Here is a 19186-nt window from a genome sequence, read left to right on the forward strand (position 1 = left end):
AAAAGGAAAGTCCTGCAATTGTGTGAAACATTCCTGGATTTGGAGTTGCAGAAAACACTGAAGATCTCAGGAACAGCAAGCTTTCGTCTTTGAAAACTAGATTTGTCATTTGCTTTAAGAATGATAGATAAATAAAGGATATCAAGCTGTATAAATGTGAAATTATAAAATCTTTAGATTTACTTTACTTAAAAACTTACTTGAGGGACACCTGGGTGGCTCAATTGGCTAGGCAGCTGCCTTCAGCTCAGGTCATGATCCCAGCGTCCTGGGATAGAGTCCCACATTGGGCTCCTTGCTCAGCATGGAGCCTGCTTCTCCCTCTGCCTCTGCCTGCCACTCTGTCTGCCTGTGCTCACTCTCGCTGACAAATAAATAAATAAAATCTTAAAAAAAAAAACTTACTTGATCTCTAAAAATGTAGTATAACATGTTAAAAGAGAGGAGCCCCATAGAGTTATAAAACGGCAATTTTATTTTTCCTCTTGACTAGTTCTGTAAACACACTATCTCAGCTTCTTTTTTCTACCCTGGATAGGTCTATTCACTGTTTTCCAGTCACTCAGATAATAAATCTTTTGATTACTCTTTGTTAAAAAGAAATAGATACAAATCCCCACCTAATAAAACTTTTATTCTAGTAAGAATACACAGACAATAAGATAAATAGGCAACTTATATAGTGCATTAGAAAGTGACATTTTGGGGCACCTGGCTGGCTCAGTTGGTGGAGCATGTGACCCTTGATCTTGGCGTTGTGAGTTCAGGCCCCATGTTGGGTGTAGAGCTTACTTTAAAAAAAAAAAAAGTGATATTTTACCCAAAAAAAGCGGAGGAATAATGGAATGAGATATTCTCATGAAAAGAAAAGTCCCAGGGAAGATACTGTAAAATCTAATAGTCAATTCTCATCCTCATCTTGTCTCTTAGGAACATTTGACATTTGATCATTCCCTCTTTCAAATGCATTCTTTGGGGTTTCTAGGATTCCTCTGGATATGATTAGCTTATTTATTCTCCATTCCCCAACTTCTAAACACTGGAGTGCCCTGAGTTCAGTCCTGACCTTCTCTCACTGGGTTATAACAAGTGCCTGGTTTCTCTGCTTGCCCCACCCCTCACCCAGTCACTCCTCAACACAGCAGCTAGAGAGGGTTATTTTTTTTTCTTTTTTTCATTCAAATGTAAGTAAGATCGTGTCATTTTTCTACTCTGTATTTCCCAGCAATTTTCCATCTCAGAGTGAAAGCAGAAGTCCCCTATAGTGGTCTACCACGTGCTATTTGCTCCTTCTTCCCTCCTTGAACCTCGGCTTACTCTCTGCCTCCTATTTACTGTTGCTCTCTGATCACTGCCTCCAGCCACAGGTCTTCTCCTTGCTGTTTCCTAGGCCCTCTACATTTGCTGTTCCCCCTGCTGGGAACATTCTGAAATAGCTGCCTTCAGAATAGCATTCTGAAATGCTTCCTTTCCTTCAGATCTCAAAATATAAGGCTGTCCCCAGCTAAGCAACTTAAAAATTCTAACATAAACAAACAAATAAAATATAATAAATAATTTAAATAAATTTATTTTATTAAATTATTTATAGTAATATCTTTATAATTAATTAATTAATTAATTAATTAAAATTCTAACACACACTACCACCCCCCCCACCAATTACTTTTGCTCATGGCACTTACCCCAGCACACCATGTATTTATACTTACATACATGACTCATTCTTTACCTCCATGTAAGCTCTATGAGGGGCAGAGGGCTTTTTGTCTGTTTTCATTCATTGCTGTATATCCAGTGCCTGGCTCATATTAGGTGTTCCATCTGTCAATGTCCTCCAGTCAAAGACCATGAGGAACACACCATTAGTTGGGCAAGTTAGGTTTTTGGCTATTGCAATGAGGGAGGATGTACACTAGGGGAGACATGGAGCGGCTCAGTTAGGGAATGTTAAGGACTTTAAAGCATTCAGGTGATTTGGGGAGAGATTTCAAGGAAGTGAGGCTTTTCTCTTGTTCAAGTATGTGTATTTTTGAATGATTTAATAAATGAATATAATGGTGGTCTTCACATACCTGAAGGGTTGTCATATGAAACTGACTGAAATTAGGCTCATTTTATGATTTCAGAGGGCAGAGTTAGCACAATGCCTAAAGAAACAGAGTGAGCAAGCTTCCACTCACCATAAGAATTTTAACAAAATGAGCACCTCGGCCGGAAGATGAATCCCAATAACCTGACTTCTTGACAGAGGCTGGAAGAATAATGGACTGAGATATTGTAGATGCAACTAAAGCACTGAATGGAAGGCTGGACCTAATGGCCTCAGATTTTTGTGAAGTTCTGTGAAGATCTGTCAAAGCTCACATGGCCTCCCAGCTTTCTTCCTATGAGGTTCCCAGGAAGAATACGACACCGGCAGGGTACCTGGGTGACACAGTCGGTTAGCATCAGACTCTTGGTTTCGTCTTGGGTCATGATCTCAGGGTGGTGAGATCGAGCCCTGATGTTGGGCTCCATGCTCATTATACAGTCTGCTTGGGATTCTCTCTCTCCCTCTCCTGATACCTCCCCCTCCACTTTCTCTCTCTCTCTCTCTCAAATAAATAAATAAATCTTAAAAAAAAAAAAAAAGGAATCAGACACTGGCTACCCTAAGAGAAGGAGAATCTCTCTATGTTCTTTAGGATTTCACAGTCTAGAAGTGAAGAGATAGCAAACATAGGCAATATTGTTCTTAAGGGCAGTTCTGAAGAAGTTGTTCTCACTGGGGACAATGTTGCCCCCACAGGACTTTCAGCAAAGTGTGGAAACATTTTTGGTTGTCACAAAGGGGATGGAGGTGCTACTTGTATCTAGAAGTAGAGGCCACTGCAAAGCATCCTATAATGTACAAGACAGCCCCTCATCAAAGGATTATCTGTCTCAAAATACCAATAGTGCCAGTGTTGAGAAACCCTGTTGTAGAGGGAGGGGCAGGGAGTCATAGATACACAGAGGGGGAATGGGTCTTGCTAGCTCCAGGAGACATGGAGAAAGGCTTTACAGAGGAGATGATATCTGAGCTGGGTTTTGAGGGAAGACTAGGAATTTCTTGGTAAAGAAATAAGTTATTTTAGAAGAACAGCCTAAAATATTTGTTGATGAAATGATCTAATGCCTGGAATTTGCTGCAAAATAATCCAGTGTGTGTGTGGTAGGGGAAGGGTATAAGAAAGGGTAGAAGTTTGGCCAGGAGTTGATAATTGATGAAACTCTCGATGGGTACATGGAGGTTCATTATATTTTTCTCTTAACTTTTTTTTAAAGATTTTTATTTATTTGACAGAAAGAGACAGCGAGAGAGGGAACACAGCAGGGAGAGTAGGAGAAGGAGAAGCAGGCTCCCTGCTAAGCAGGGAGCCTGATGTGGGGCTTCATCCCAGGACCCTGAGATCATGACCTGAGCCGAAGGCAGAGGCTTAGCCCACTGAGTCACCCAGGCGCCCTTGTTGGTTTAATTTTTAAAAGGAACTTCTTTATCGGGGAGAGGCAGGCAATTGCAGGAAGGATATTGTTTGCATTGTAAATGGATGGAAGACAGTGGAAAATGGAATTGCATAGGATTTGAGAAATAAGTTTGGCACTCCTAGAGGCTCAAGAACATACGGAAGCTATGAGCAATGGGTCTTCTGAGAATAGTGGAACTCAATTAATCTGAACCTTGTACACCATACTAAGGATACAATCTTATTCTTATAAGCAAGGAGAGCCACTGGAAGTTTTTCTCTGGCCCCACTCAAATATATTTACTCTTTTCCTCAATCCAAGCTTGTGGTCAAAAACTCAACCCATACTGGAATATATACATTGTAAAGAAGAAACTGTTTTCTTACCCATAGAGCTAACAACTGATTAACAGTTTAATGTATATCATATATTAAACTCACCAACTGAAAGACCACAAGAACTACCTAAAGTTAAAGTTAGGGATTTTTTGGTAACTTTTTCTTTTTCTTTCTTTCTTTCTTCCTTTTTCTTTTTCTTTTCTTTTCTTTTTTTTTTTAAGTAATCTCTACACCCAACATGGGGCTCACACCCATGACCCCGAGATCAAGAGCGGTATGCTATCCAGACTAAGCCAGCCAGAAACCCCTAAAGTTAGGTTTATTTAATTTGCTGCAGCAGGAAGGGACCTTCATCAGAGAAACTGTGGGCGTGCCCTTAGGAAAGAATTGGGAAGGGCTTATTAGAAGGTTTGAGCTTATGTTGGCTGATATTACGGAGGTTTTAGGGAAAGCAAGGGTCTGTTGTGAGTTGGATGCTGTCAGGAAACAGAGGCAATTTGGTGAGTGGGTAGATCTGTGATTTTATCTACAACGCCAAAGGATTAAGGTGGGGTTTTATTGATAAAGGATCTGTAATCATTTATGTTTGTTATAAGAGGTAGCTTTTAGGAATTTCTGTGGTTTCAAAGTAGCTTCCGCTCTGTTTTGTTCCACTAAAGTCACAGAATGGCCTTGTCTGATTATTGTGTATATCCTGTGAGGGTAGTTGATGTTCGGTTAGGAACGCCAATGCCTAGCAATCCACTTGCGGGGTTATCTTTTTCCTTTCTCACTTCCCCATTTTAGCAGTGGGCAGATGAAGTCAGCCTGCCGGATATATTACTCTCTGAAGTTCAGATCCAATGTCAAGATTCCGTTGATCGGAAGGTTGTTTGAAGAACATCATCTCTTACTGAACTCAAGTCAGTACTTGACATTCCTTTTGTTGGAAGCAGAGCTGTAGTATCATCTGATGAGACAATGGCTGTATGGCAAAATTTACACGTATGGGAAAATTGCATGTACCTGATCTCCTAATTTATTTGTTTCCTGGAATATTTTAGTAATACTAAGGGCACCTGGGTGGCTCAGTTGTGGGGCGTCTGCCTTCGGCTCAGGTCATGATTCCAGGGTCCTGGGATCAAGTCTCATATCGGGCTCCCTGCTCAGCAGGAAGCCTGCTTCTCCCTTTCCTGCTTCCCTTGCTTGTGTTCCCTCTCTCTCACTGTGTCTCTCTCTGTCAAATAAATAAATAAAATCTTTAAGGGAAAAAAAAAAGATTTCAGAGTCTGTAGGGATGTAAGTATAGGGAAGCCTGAACAAGTCTGGGTTTAAGGGTACCAAACTCCCTGCAGAGTCAAACATCCACGTATAACTTTTGACTCCCCCCAAAACTTAACTAGTGAGAACTTACTATTGACTGAGCTTAACCAACAACATAAACAATTGATTTACACATATTTTATTTTATTTTTTTATTTTTTTATTTTTTTTTATTTTTTTTTTTTTAAGATTTTATTTATTTATTTGACAGAGAGAAATCACAAGTAGACGGAGAGGCAGGCAGAGAGAGAGAGAGAGGGAAGCAGGCTCCCTGCTGAGCAGAGAGCCCGATGCGGGACTCGATCCCAGGACCCCGAGATCATGACCTGAGCCGAAGGCAGCGGCTTAACCCACTGAGCCACCCAGGCGCCCTATTTTATTTTTTTAAAAGATTTTATTTATTTATTTGACAGAGAGAAATCACAAGTAGATGGAGAGGCAGGCAGAGAGAGAGGGAAGCAGGCTCCCCGCTGAGCAGAGAGCCCGACGTGGGACTCGATCCCAGGACCCTGGGATCACGACCCGAGCCGAAGGCAGCGGCTTAACCCACTGAGCCACCTAGGCGCCCCATACACATATTTTATATGTTGTATGTATTATATACTGTATTCTTACAACAAAGTAAGCTAGAGAAAAGAAAATGTTGTTAAGAAAATCATAAGGAAGGGTCACCTGGGTGGCACAGTCGGTTAAGTATCTGCCTTGAACTCTGGTCGTGATCCCAAGGTCTTGGGATCAAGCCCCATGTTGGGCTCTCTGTTCAGTGGGGAGCTTTCTTCTCTCTCTCTCTCTGCCTACAGCTCCCCCTGCTTGTGCTCTCTTTCTCTCTCTCTGTCAAATGAATAAATAAAATCTTTTAAAAAAAAGAAAATCATAAGGAAGTAAAAATACAGTCCTGTACTTTAAAAAATACAAACATAAGTGGACCCATGCAGTTCAAACCCATGTTGCTAAAGGGTCAGCTGTACATTTTTTTAAAGATAGTACATATTCCACCGCAATAGTCTCGTACATCTGGAGCTGCTCTATTTTGAACTTTGCTGATCAAAGTTTATGAACTTTTGAGAGGGGTTCTAAGACTTGAGTGGCTTATCATTACATTACCTTTGCTGCTATTTCCTGAACTTACCATGTAAGATGCCCCCCCCCACACACACTTTTTGAGGCAGGATTGTCCCTTCCAAGTATGACATGATAGGGACGTTGGCTTTTGAATATTTTGCCTGTTGTGGTGTAAGCTGCATAAAGAATTTTTTGTGGGGTACTTGGCTGGCTCAGCTGGTAAGGGATGTTTTTCATGATCTTGGAGTCGTGAGTTCAAGCCCCACACTGGGGAGTAGAGATTACTTAAATAAATAAATAAATAATGTTAGTAATTGAAGCTAATTGACCAGGAAATGAACTGTATTTTTGCAAGGAAAGATACTAGTGGGAACTGGGTGGGCCTCAGAGGAAAGTGGATACAAACACAGTAGCTGGTTTTATTATATGTTTCAACTAAATCATAAAAAATCCCACTAGATATTAGACTCAATACGAATGACTAACTGAGATTAAAAAGAACCGGGGTGCCTGGGTGGCTCAGTCAGTTAAGTGTCCAACTCTTGATTTTGGCTCAGGTCATGATCTCAGGGTCATGAGATCCAGCCACACACCAGGCTCTGTGCTGGCCATGGAGCTTGCTTAAGATTCTCTCTCTCTCCCTCTGACCCTCCCCATGTTCATGCAGGCGCGTGCTCTCACACTCACACATGCACACACACATCCTCAAAAAAAAAAAAAAGATAAAAAGAACAATATTTGAAGAAAAAATAAAAATTAAAAAAATTAAAAACAGGGCCACCTGGCTGGCTCAGTTGGTAGAGTACTCAACTCTTGATCTGGGGTTCATGACTTCAAGTCCCACATTGAGTGGATTGCATTGAATTTGAAGATTGCATTGGGTAATAATTGCCATATTAACAATGCAAGTCTTTCAATCCATGAGCAAGTTATGTCTGTTCACTTATCTAGGTCTTCTTCAATTTCTTTCAATAATATTTTGTAGTTTTCAGTGTACACCTGAAAAATCTCCTAGGTTACATTTATTCCAAATTATTTTATTATTTTTTATGTTATTGTACTAATTTTACTAATTTCATTTTCAAATTGTTCATTGCTGGTATGTAGAACTACAACTGGTCTTTGCGTATTCATCTGGTATCCTCTTATTTTGCTGAGTTAATTTATTAGCTCTAGTGCTTTTGTGGATTCCTTAGGATTTTTTTTTAGGCATTTTTAATGTATAAGATCATGTCTTCTGCAAATAGAGATCATTTTACCCCCTCCTTTCCAATTTGGATACCTTGTATTTCTTTTCATTACCTAATTGCTATGTCTAGAACTTCCAGTATAATGTTGAATAGAAGTGACAAAAATGCATGTATTTGTCTTGTTTCTGATCTTAGGAAGAAAGCTTTCAGTCTTAAATCACTGAATATAATGTTAGCTATGGGTTTTCTTGTATACTTTCTCTCTCTTTTTTTAAGATTTTATTTATTTTACAGAAAGAGAGAGAGAGAGCACAAGCAGGGGGAGTGGCAGGCAGAGAGAGAGGGAGAAGCAGGCTTTCTTAACCAATTTAGCAGACTCTTAACCAACTGAGCCACCAGGCACCCTTCATACACTTATTTTTTTTTTTTTAAAGACTTTATTTCTTTATTTGAGAGAGAAAGATAGTGAGAGAGAAGATGAGCGAGGAGAAGGTCAGAGGGAGAAGCAGACTCCCCGTGGAGCTGGGAGCCTGATGCGGGACTCAATCCCGGGACTTCAGGATCATGACCTGAGCCGAAGGCAGTCGTCCAACCAACTGAACCACCCAGGCATCCCCCTTCATACACTTATTATGTTCAGAAAGTTTCCTTTTATTCTTACTTTGATGAGGTGTTTCATTGTTTTGTTTGTTTTTTTCATGAAAGGATGCTGGATTTTTTTTATCAATTGAAATTATCATTTGTTTTTTCCTTCGTTCTATTAATATGGTGTATAATGTTGATTGAATTTTGTAGTTGAACCACCCTTACATTCTTAAGATAAATCCCACTTGGCCATGATGAATAGTACTCTTAATAGGATGCTGGATTGAGTTTACTAATATTTTGCTCAGGATTTTTGCATCTATATTCATAAGCAATATTGGCCTATAGTCTCTTCTTGCAATAAACTTCTTTTTTTAAGTTGAAGGAGCACATCTCTTTGTTACTTAGTGGCTATTCCAGTAAAGCCAAAGATAGTTTACAGAAAAAATACATTATTCTGAATTTAAGGCCTATATTTGGGGAGACAAAATCAAGAAGTATAGCCAGAGGATATTATGAAAATAAGTTATAATTACCTAAGGGCAAGGGTGCCAGGGTAGCTCAGTAGATTAAGCATTTGCCTTCAGCTCAGGACATGATCTCAGGGTCCTAGAACTGAGTCCTGTGTTGGGCTCCCTGCTCAGCAGGGAGTCTGCTTCTCCCTCTTCCTCTACCCCTCCCCCCATTCATGCTCTGTCTCTCTCTCTCTCAGATAAACAAATAAAATACTTTAAAAAATTATCTAAGGGCAAATGCAGTTACAACCAATATTTTGAAAACACAGCAATAAAACAATGCCAATAAATACAGATCTAACAGCTCCGTATGGAAAGCTGTATTACACAGACATATACAGAATACTGTATAAGTCCATAGCAGGGGCGGCCAAATCAGACTGAGGACTAAAACAAACAGAAGAGCTGGTGCTTTGGCTGAGTCACTGAGAAAAAAATCTAGCAGGGCAGAGAATATATAAACTATATAATTATAAATAATACAGATTAGTAGTGTAAGTTCTAAATAAGGTATTCAAATCAGTAAATAATACAGAAAGGAACTTTTTACATACATTGGACTCGTTGAGAAAGAAAAGAAGGTGGAATTTATGGTGGCCTTTAAATTTCAGGTAGAATTGAGACAAAGAATGGAGTGTGAAGAATTAGAATCTTACCTGAAAACATAATTTGAGAGATGATATGTAACAATTTTGGTGGCTGCAGGGTTCATGGGAGGGAATAGTGTTGAAGATACACTGAGGTCTCAGAAGACAGGTAAGTGAAACTCTGCCTAAGTTCAGGCAAAAACTGGACTAAACAGATTGGAAAACCAAAAGTTTGCACAACTGGGAAAGAAGCATGAAGAGACATGAATAGATATTGGAGTAAGAGGAAGAGAGAGGAGAGTTATCTCACATCGTGAGATATTTTTTTTGAACCTTGTAGTAACATTAAAAATGGGAATGATGATCTATAACTATAATTGAACAAAAAAACATATTTGATGCCTAGTTGGTGCAAAGTTCTTAAAACAGTCCTTCTTAAGAGATAATAATTCCTGGGGCCCTAGGTGGCTCAGTGGGTTAAGCCTCTGCCTTCAGCTCAGGTCATGATCTCAGGTACTGGACTGGAGCCCCAGATGGGTCTCTTTGCTCAGCAGGGAGCCTGCTTCCCCCCTCCCCAGCCCTGCCCTCTGTCTGTTTCTTTGCCTACTTGTGATCTCTCTCTCTGTCCAATAAATAAACAAAATATTTTTAAAAAAAGTTCCTGTGGGTTTTTATTTATCTTTCTTGAAGTTTATATTTATATTTGGAATGTGACAGTATCTTTGTGTTCCCTTTGTGAACTCATAGTACTATGTCAAAATGTATGGATTTATCATACATCATGAGCCATTTGTCACATATCAAAATGCTGGGTTTAAAAAATATATTATTTATTTATTTAGGAGAGAGAGAAAGAAAGAATGAGCAGGGGGAGGGGCAGAGGGAGAAGTAGCCTCCCCAGCAAGTAGGGAGCCCAAGGAAGGGCTTGATCCCAGAATCCTGGGATCAAGCATGAGCCAAAGGCAAACGCTTAACCAAATGAGCCACCCAGGCACCCCGAAATGCTCAATTATGAGATTTCTGAAAGTAATTTTTAATTATGTAAGAAATACATGAACCCATTCTTGTAAAAAATGAAAACAATATAACCACAGCTCAAGGGCTCCAATTCTGATCCTGACTTTGACACCACTGTTAATGTGTGTATTCTTCCAGACTTTTTGCCATGCATTTACATACTTATGAATTCATATAAAATATATGCTTTTATTTTTTTAAAGCTTTATTTATTTAGAGAGAGAGCATGAGCAGGGGGAGGAGGAGAGGCAGAGGAAAAGGGAGAGAGAGAAGCTGTCGGAGTTGAGCAACTCGCAGCGACCAGGGAGCCCAGTGTAGAGGGGGGTACTCCATCCCACAAAGCTGAGATCACGATCTAAGCCGAAATTAAGAGACTGAGGGTCAACCGATTGAGCCACCCAGGTGCCTCACAATATACACTTTCATAAAACCAATGTTATACTATATTTTACACGCTAAAACAAAACAAAACAAAACAAAAACCCTCCAACCCACCACTGGATTCATTAATCTTTTAAACTGCTATATGTGTTCTATACTATGCAGTTTCACCATCAATCTAGCCATTTACCTTCTGTGAACGTCCCACCTCTTTAGAGTTAGTGAGCCAGACTGAACAGCTAGCATACAGCTCATTGTGCAAACCTGCGGCTGTTTTCCTATCCCTGAAGGCAGTTAGCCAAATTGCAGGGTCACAGGGAAGGTTCAATTATGAAAATGTAATATATCATGCCAAATAGTCTTCCAAATTGGCTGTACCAATTTACACGCCTATGCAGAGATTTTTAATTCGTTTTCAGCAGATAATTTTACCATAGAAATCCCGGTTGGGCTAGCTCCACCCCTTCCCTGGCCATAACCCCGGCCGCACGCCCCCACGTGCCACCCAAGCGCCAGTTTTGGCCCCGCCCTTTCGCGCCGAGGACCAGCCGCTTGGCCTCGCCTCTTCCGAGGGCGGGGCGTGGATGGGCCCTGACGTCACTGCCGGCCAGACGCCATCTTGCTGGTTTGCGGCCGGTCTTGGATGTGGCGGCCGCGGTGGTGAAGGCGTGGGGAAGGGTGGGGTGAGGGGGCGAGGCCGCGGCGCGGGCGGCTAAACTCTCCTCCCCTCAGCCCCACCGCGTGGGACGGCGTGAACGCGGTGTCGGAGGGATGTCAGCCTTCTCTGAGGCGGCGCTGGAGAAGAAGCTGTCGGAGTTGAGCAACTCGCAGCAGAGCGTGCAGACCTTGTCCCTGTGGCTCATCCACCACCGCAAGCACTCGCGGCCCATCGTCACCGTGTGGGAGCGGGAGCTGCGTAAAGGTGAGTCGCCCCGCCGCCGGCCTGTTCCCTGGTGCCGCCGGGCCCCCTTCCCTGCCAGCCCCATTCCCCCAGCGACCGCAGCTCTCTGCTGCCCGGCACCGCCCTACCTGGCGCTCCCGGCTCCCCGGCGTCGGTGGTCCGCGGGCTGGGAGGAGCGGCGTGCGCCGCGCTTCCCGCAGAATCTGCGCCTTACTGTAGGTATTACTGCGTAGGGAACGAAGGATGCAAAACAGAACCCAAAGCCCTTCTGATTTAACACGGAGGCAACAGTCAGGGGCTCAGGGCTCTTTCCCTGTTTAGGGCCAGAAATTTGGGCAGTCAGGTATTTTCTTTCATTCTGTAGATAAAATGGAAGATAGGGCTGGAAAAGGGAAGTGGAAGTGGGAAGGAAAAAAGATTGATGTGGGGTTGGGAGTTAATTCCATCATTTCTATAACACGTCAACTCAGTCTTGTAAAATTAATAGCGGAATCAGAGTTTTGGAATCGGGGAATCTGAAATTGCATCCATGCATGATGCAGTGGATTTTTTTGTAGATTTGTTGGTAATTTTAGAGGACTAGGTTTCAGCGAATTTATTAACTGCCTGGATTGCAGTTGCCTCACGTCAAAATGAAGGAGTTAGATTGAGTGATTTAAAGTCCTTTCGTGCTCTGTGACTATATACTTCTAGGGCAGTGTACTTGTTTTGCAAAACATTAGTGCTCCTGTAAATGAAGTTAACTTTTAAGAGTAGTATGTGCTCTCACTAAAATATTCAGAATTATTTCACTTCTGCAGAGCAACTGTATCTGTAAGAACTATGTATGTTAGTGTGACTAAAAATTTTAAAATTTTTATTTGGGTTTGGGTCTGGGTTGGCACCTTAATTCTTAATTTATTGGAGAGAGAGAACGGCACTCCTTGTTACTGTTTCAGACCCCCCGATGTATTGATATGATGGTTATTAATTATGGACTTTAACAACTTATTATTCAAAATAGATGCTTGATTACTGACCCATATGAAAGCCCTATCATGTGTTAATATGAGCGCTAAAATGTGGCATTGGCTATAGGAAGTGGAGAGGAACTGTTCTTGTGTATTTGCTTGTGGTTAATCTCTTAGGAGAAATGGACTTAGAGCCTTGTTTTTCAGTTCATATATAAGTGCATGTGTATTGGCACTCAAGGAGGAATTCTTCATCTGTGAGGGTTCAGAAAGGTTTGAGAAACCTAGGTATAAACGTCTGGAAAATAGCTGTGAACTTTGAAAAGGCAGTAATTGTCTTTGCTGCAGATTTTGGAAACACATAAAATCAATAAAGGATTGGTACCCAAACTGTCTTAAGAACTACTACAAATCAGCAGAAAAATAGTAATGCTGTTAAAGGCATTTCACATGAGGGGAAGCCTGAAAGGCCAAAAAATGATACTTAATAATCAGGAAAAAATAAACCGATGAGGTACCACTTTATAATCTTCAGTTTGTAAAAGTATGACAATACCAAGAATCAGTGAGGATGAGGAGAAACAGGAACACTCTTACAATGCTGGTTGGAGTGTAAAAAGATCAACCTAGTGACCTCTAATGAAGTTGAAGGTACATAGTATTTGACCTAGCAGTTCTTCTAGGAAAACTAGTACCTGTGCTCAAGAAATTACATTTATTGCAGCTTCTTAGTAGCAAAATTAGAAACAGTTTAAATATCTCATTAGTTGGGACTATGGACAAATACATTGTAATATTCATAGACTGTAATACTGACCAGCAGTTGTCATGAAACAATATGATTGAATTAAAAAATAACAAACAAGCAAAATGTTGAGCTAAGAAGGCAAGGTGCAGACCAGTATGCTATTTGCTAAAGTTTGAAAACATGCAAAAACAAATTCTGTGTTTTGTACCTGTAGTTACAGTTAAAACATGCATAGTGGTGATTAACATCATGTTGCAAGATAGTGGTTACCAAAAGGGAGAGAGGAAGTGAAAGTGGATCTGTGTTATCGTATATTTCATTTATTTTTTCAAAAATTTGATACATATGGGAGAGTGATAAGGTGATATTTACTGGGCTTGGGGATATTTCCATACATAGAAGCTTCATAGTTAGGAAAAACTTAAGGCCTATAAAAAGATGCATTAGGAGGAGAGTGGTGTTGGGTGATGACGGTGATAGTGGTAGTAGTGGCGATGATCATGCTGCTGCTGCTACTGACTGCCGTTTTGTTTGGTCTTGGATTATCTGCCAAAAGTTTCCTTTCTTTGATATGACTATACTTTTGTAGGGCGCAGTCTTTGTGTCCCCCCACCTCCTCTGTAGTTCTCTTCTTCAGCTTTAGGATCCTGCATTGCCTGTAATGTAATGAGAATGAGAATGAATAATTTACTGAACATCAGGCATTGTTTTAGCCATCTTACAGTGATATCGTGAACCCTCATGTTATCTCTACAAAATAAGTGTTTATAAAATGAATTGAGGGTCAGTGGCTTGGGCCTCTGCTTTCAGCTCAGGTCATGATCTCAGGGTCCTGGGATCAAGTCCCACATTGGGCTCTCTCCTCGGCAAGGGAGCCTGCTTCCCCTCTCTCTCTGCCTGTTTGTGATCTCTCTCTCTCTGTCAAATAAGTAAAGAAATAAAATTTTTTTAAAAAACCAAATTGATCAAACTTGAAGTAAAGAAGCAAATGAATAAAATAACACATAACATTTTATGTTAAGTGTGGCATTCTTTAGTTTCTTGAAATGTTTAAAGAAGACAAAAATGTGACACTAGTAGGAAAAATTACTGTTTCAAAGATGAGAAGGAATAGGTAACACGATAATGTCACACATGGTAATCATTCAGTTTGGAAGATTTCCTTTCTTCTTCTACCTTCCTTATTTTTGCATCCTTCAAAGAAAGAATTTCTGGAGTGGGGACAAGAAAAAGAATTTCTCTTTAGAGGGATATCCCCGAAGGCCTTTATGAAGACTAAAATAGCTATAATTTCCCTGAGAAATGCAGTAGAATGTAACCAGAAACATGAGGATTTTGTTGTTTTTGTTTTGTTTTTTAATTTTTATTTATTTATTTTTAAAATTTCTTTTCAGTGTTCCAGAGTTCATTGTTTATGCACCACACCCAGTGCTCTATACAATACTACCCTCCATAATACCTACCACCGGGCTTACCCAACCTTCCACCCTCCTCCCCTCCAAAACCCTGTTTGTTTCTCAGAGTCATAGTCTCTCATGGTTTGTCTCCCTCAGGATCTTGTTGTTTTGTAAGAGCTTTAAAAAAATTTTTTTTTTTTTTAGAGATTTTATTTATTTTAGAGAGAGAGATCAGGAGCTGGTGGGGGGGGGGGTGTGGTAGAGGGAGGAGCAGATTCCCGCTTAGCAGGGAGCCCTATGTGGGCCTCAATCCCAGGACCCTGGGAACGTGACCTTAGCTGGAGGCAGATGCTTAACTGATTGAGCCACTAGGTGACATATAATAACTTTATTGAGATATAATTAACATATTACATAATTCATTCATTTAAAGTATACAGTTCAGTGGCTTTTAGTGTATCTCATAGTTATGAGTCTGCTACTACAATTTTAGAATGTTTTCATCACCCAAAAAGAAATTGGCTTTTAGGCATCATCCCTAACCCCTTCTACCTTCCCCAGCCCTGGGCAACAATTAATTTACTTTGTCTCTGCAGATTTGCCTATTCTTAGCATTTTATTAAATGGAATCATACAGTATGACATCTTTTGTGACTGATTTCTTTTGGTTAGCATGTTTTCCAGGCTCATCCATGTTGTATTATAGCATCTATCAGTACTTCATTCATTTTTTTTTTTTTAAGATTTATTTATTTTAGAGAGAGAGTGTGGGTGGGAAGGGCAGAGGGAGAGATAGAGACAATCTTAAGCAGACTCTAAGCTGAGCATGGAGCCTGATATGGGGCTTGATCTTATGACCTTGAGATCACAACCTGAGCCAAGACCTGGAGTCTGACAAATAACCGACTACGTGGCACCCCAGTACTTCATTCCTTCTTATGGCCAAGTAATAATTCATTATATGAATTTTTTTATTCATCAGTTGATAGACATTTGGGTTGTTTTCATGTTTTGCTCTTATGAATAATAGTGCTATGAACATTTGCATACACATTTTTGTGTGGGTGTTTTTTCATATTTTTTGGAAATACACCTATGGGTAGAATTGCTAGGTCATATAGGAACCTTGTGTTTAACCTTTTGAAGAACTGCCAGACTGTTTTCCACAGTGACTATCATACAGTCCTGTCAGCAGTGCATGAGCATCTAGTTTTTCTACATCTCTGCCAACACTTGTATTATCTGTCTTTTTTATTATAGCCACCTTGCTCAGTGTAAATTGGTGAATGATTGTGATTTTCATTTGCATTTCCCTGTTGGCTAAGGATTTTGAGCACGTTTTCATGTGCTTATTGGCCATTTGTATGTTGTCTTTGGAGAAATGTTTGTTGAGATCTTCCCCTCACCCCTTTTTTTAATGTAGGCTCCATACCCAGGCTGGAGCCTAGTGCAGAACTTGAACTTACCATCTTGAGATCAATACCTGAGCTGAGATCAAGAATTGGGCACTTAACCGACTGAGCCACCCAGGCGCCCTGATCCTTACCCATTTTCAAATTGGGTTATTTGTCTTTTTATTAATTGAGTTACAAGTGTTCTTTTTTTTTTTTTTTTTAAGATTTTATTTATTTATTTGACAGAGAGATTACAAGTAGGTAGAGAGGCAGGAAGAGAGAGAGAGAGGAGGAGGAAGGAGGCTCCCTGCTGAGCAGAGAGCCCGATGTAGGGCTCGATCCCAGGACCCTGGGATCATGACCTGAGTTGAAGGCAGAGGCTTTAACCCATTGAGCCACCCAGGTGCACAACAAGTGTTCTTTATGTATTCTGGATACTAGTCCCTTATCAGTTACAAGACTTGTGAATGTTTTCTTTCATTCAGCAGTTGTTTCTTCACTCTCTTACTTACTGTCTTTTGAATGCAGTTGTTTTCATCTCTGACTCAAGTTTGGGGCTGAATTATAAAACTATTAACATATATCACTAATTATATGTTACTCATTGCTATGGAAATAATGACCATGAACATACCAGAGTTTACAAAGCAACTCTGATATTTGGGCTCTTTTCTACACACAAACACAATAGAATTGGCCTCAGTCAGTTGAGCGTTTGACTCTTGGTTTTGTTGACTCTTGGTCATGATCTTGTGGTCACGGAAGGGAACCCCATATCAGGTGCTGTGCTCATCATTGAGTCTGTTTCAGCTTCTCTCTCCCTCTTATTCCTGCTCTCTCACTCTCTTTCTCCAAAAATAAAAATTTTTTAAAAAGATTTTATTTATTTGACAGAGAGAGAGATCATAAGTAGGCAGAGAGAGAAGGGGAAGCAGGCCACTTGCTGAGCAGAGTCGGATCTCAGGACCCTGTGATCATGACCCGAGCTGAAGGCAGAGGCTTAACCCACTGAGCCACCCAGGCACCCCATTCCTCAAATACTTATTGAGAGAGCTCCTGCTCTGTTGCTAGACCAAGGATGATTCAGCAGATAAGACACACATAGCTGTCTTCATGGAACTTACATACCAGTCAGGGAAATGGACTCTACTAATTGTACCTGAATAATGATACAAAGAAGAAATATAACTGGAAAACTAGACTGGTGGCAATCGGGGAAAGCTTCTTTGATTTGAGATATAAAATATGAATAGAGTTTACCAGAAGTTTACAAAATATATGGGCAATTTTTACTGTTGTTTTAGTCGTTTAAATGTGGTTTTATGTAGAACAAATGTTACTTGACATTGTAAATATAACAGTTCATGGTTCCTTTTTGGAACTAGGCAGGATAATGAAGTAAACATTTTAGATAAAAACATTTTTTTAAAAGATTTTATTTATTTATTTGACAGACAGAGTTCACAAGTAGGCAGAGAAGCAGGCAGAAAGATAGGAGGAAGCAGGCTCCCTGCTGAGCAGAGAGCCTGATGTGGGTCTCGATCCCAGGACCCTGGGACCAGGACCTGAGCCGAAGGCCCCACTGAGCCACCCAGGCGCCTCTAGATAAATTTTTAATGTTCTATGTCTACAAAGAACTTGAAGTGATTTAAGATACTTTATTTTTTTAAAGATTTTATTTATTTTTATTTTATTTTATTTATTTATTTATTTATTCAAGTAGGCAGAGAGACAGGCAGAGGGGGGGTAGGCTCCCCACTAAGCAGAGATCACAATGTGGGGCCTGATCCCAGGACCCTGAGATCATGACCTGAGCTGAATGAAGGCAGAGACTTAACCCACTGAGCCACCCAGGTGCGCCTAAGATATTTTAAATCTTTTTGTTTGTAAAATGCATTAAGAGGATTATAATGATTAATATTATGGTAACCTTGCTGTGACCTAGGTTTTTTGGACATTTTTGGTTCTGTAGCATAACTCTTGACTGCTACCAGGCACCTATTAGTCTTATTCTTCTTTTTACAGCTTTTCCTTAGTCCCTTCTCTAATAGTCCATACTCTGATAACTGAGAAATTAAGTAAAAACTTCACTATGCTTATGTTAATTGCCTGGACTTCCCAGGTGTATTAAAAAATATATAGCAGTATCTTACTAATAACATGCCCAAAAAAATAAAACTCGAAAGGGAAGAAAGTTTATAAAGAGAGGAGTAAGACTCCTTTCCATTATTCTTCCCTTCCTTACCTATGCATTTTCCCCACCTAAAATCAGTTTGTTAACAATTTGTATATTCTTCCAGAATTTTCTATGTATATATAGCAATTTATATGTTACAATTTCATTATCTTGCTTGGACAGATGGTAGAGTATTATATAGATTAACATATAGACTTCTCTTGCTTTGCATTCTTCTAATATATATTTCAGATTGTTGCATATTTGTGTATATGGTATTGCCTCCTTTAAAAAAGTTAGAGCAACAGGGTTGTCCGGGTGGCTCTGTTGGTTGTGTCCAACTCTCAATTTCATCTCAGCTCATAATCTCAGGGTCCTGGCATTGAACCCTGCATCAGTTCCACACACACAGTAGGGGTCTGTTTGAGGGTCCCCCCCATCTCTCAAATAAATAAATAAATAAATAAAATCTTTTAAAAAGATTACTGCATGTATTCTGTTTTATGGGTGCACCAAAATTTATATAACCATTACTTTTACTGGTGAACATTTACGATGGATCTGTTTTTTAATATTAAAATTTGTAAATATTAATTTATGTTACTAAATATTCTAGTTTCTTCTGTAGTGATTTCCACTGACTTAAGAGACCATGATTGAAGTGATAGCCATTATAGAAGTAATAGGCATTAGTGTATTACACCATTTTTTTTTTAAAGACTTTATTCATTTATTTGACAGAGATCACAAGTAGGCAGAGAAACAGGCAGAGAGAGAGGAGGAAGCAGGCTCTCTGTCGAGCAGAGAGCCCAATGCGGGGCTCGATCCCAGCACCCTGGGATCATGACCTGAGCCGAAGGCAGAGGCTTTAACCCACTGAGCCACCCAGGTGACCCTAAAATCCTTTTTTATTTTTTTTTTTTAAAGATTTTACTTATTTATTTGACACAGGAGAGAGTATTACACCTTTTATTTTTTTTTTAAGATTTTATTTATTCATTTGACAGAGAGAGACACAGCAAGAGAGGGAACACAAGCAGGGGGAATGGGAGAGGGAGAAGCAGGCTTCCCACCAAGCAGGGAGCCTGATGCGGGGCTCCATCCTGGGACCCCGGGATCATGACCTGAGCCGAAGGCAAACGCTTAACTGACTG

At 40.2% G+C, this 19186-nt stretch overlaps 1 protein-coding gene across 3 annotated transcripts in view; it reads left to right on the forward strand.

Moving 5' to 3' along the window:
• The first annotated feature begins 11061 nt into the window (after positions 1–11061).
• The window catches only part of RPRD1A (regulation of nuclear pre-mRNA domain containing 1A), a 72393-nt gene continuing 64268 nt past the window's right edge, over positions 11062–19186 (forward strand). For 2 of the 3 annotated variants that reach the window (XM_059138896.1, XM_059138897.1), the window contains exon 1: positions 11063–11388. In XM_059138896.1, the coding sequence (XP_058994879.1) occupies positions 11238–11388 (151 nt within the window). In that variant the 5' untranslated portion in view covers positions 11063–11237. Of the gene's footprint in view, positions 11389–19186 lie in introns of all 3 variants that reach the window. The other variant, XR_009345770.1, reaches the window with a different exon arrangement.

Source organism: Mustela lutreola, chromosome 11, assembly GCF_030435805.1.
Source record: "Mustela lutreola isolate mMusLut2 chromosome 11, mMusLut2.pri, whole genome shotgun sequence".
Classification (NCBI taxonomy): domain Eukaryota; kingdom Metazoa; phylum Chordata; class Mammalia; order Carnivora; family Mustelidae; genus Mustela; species Mustela lutreola.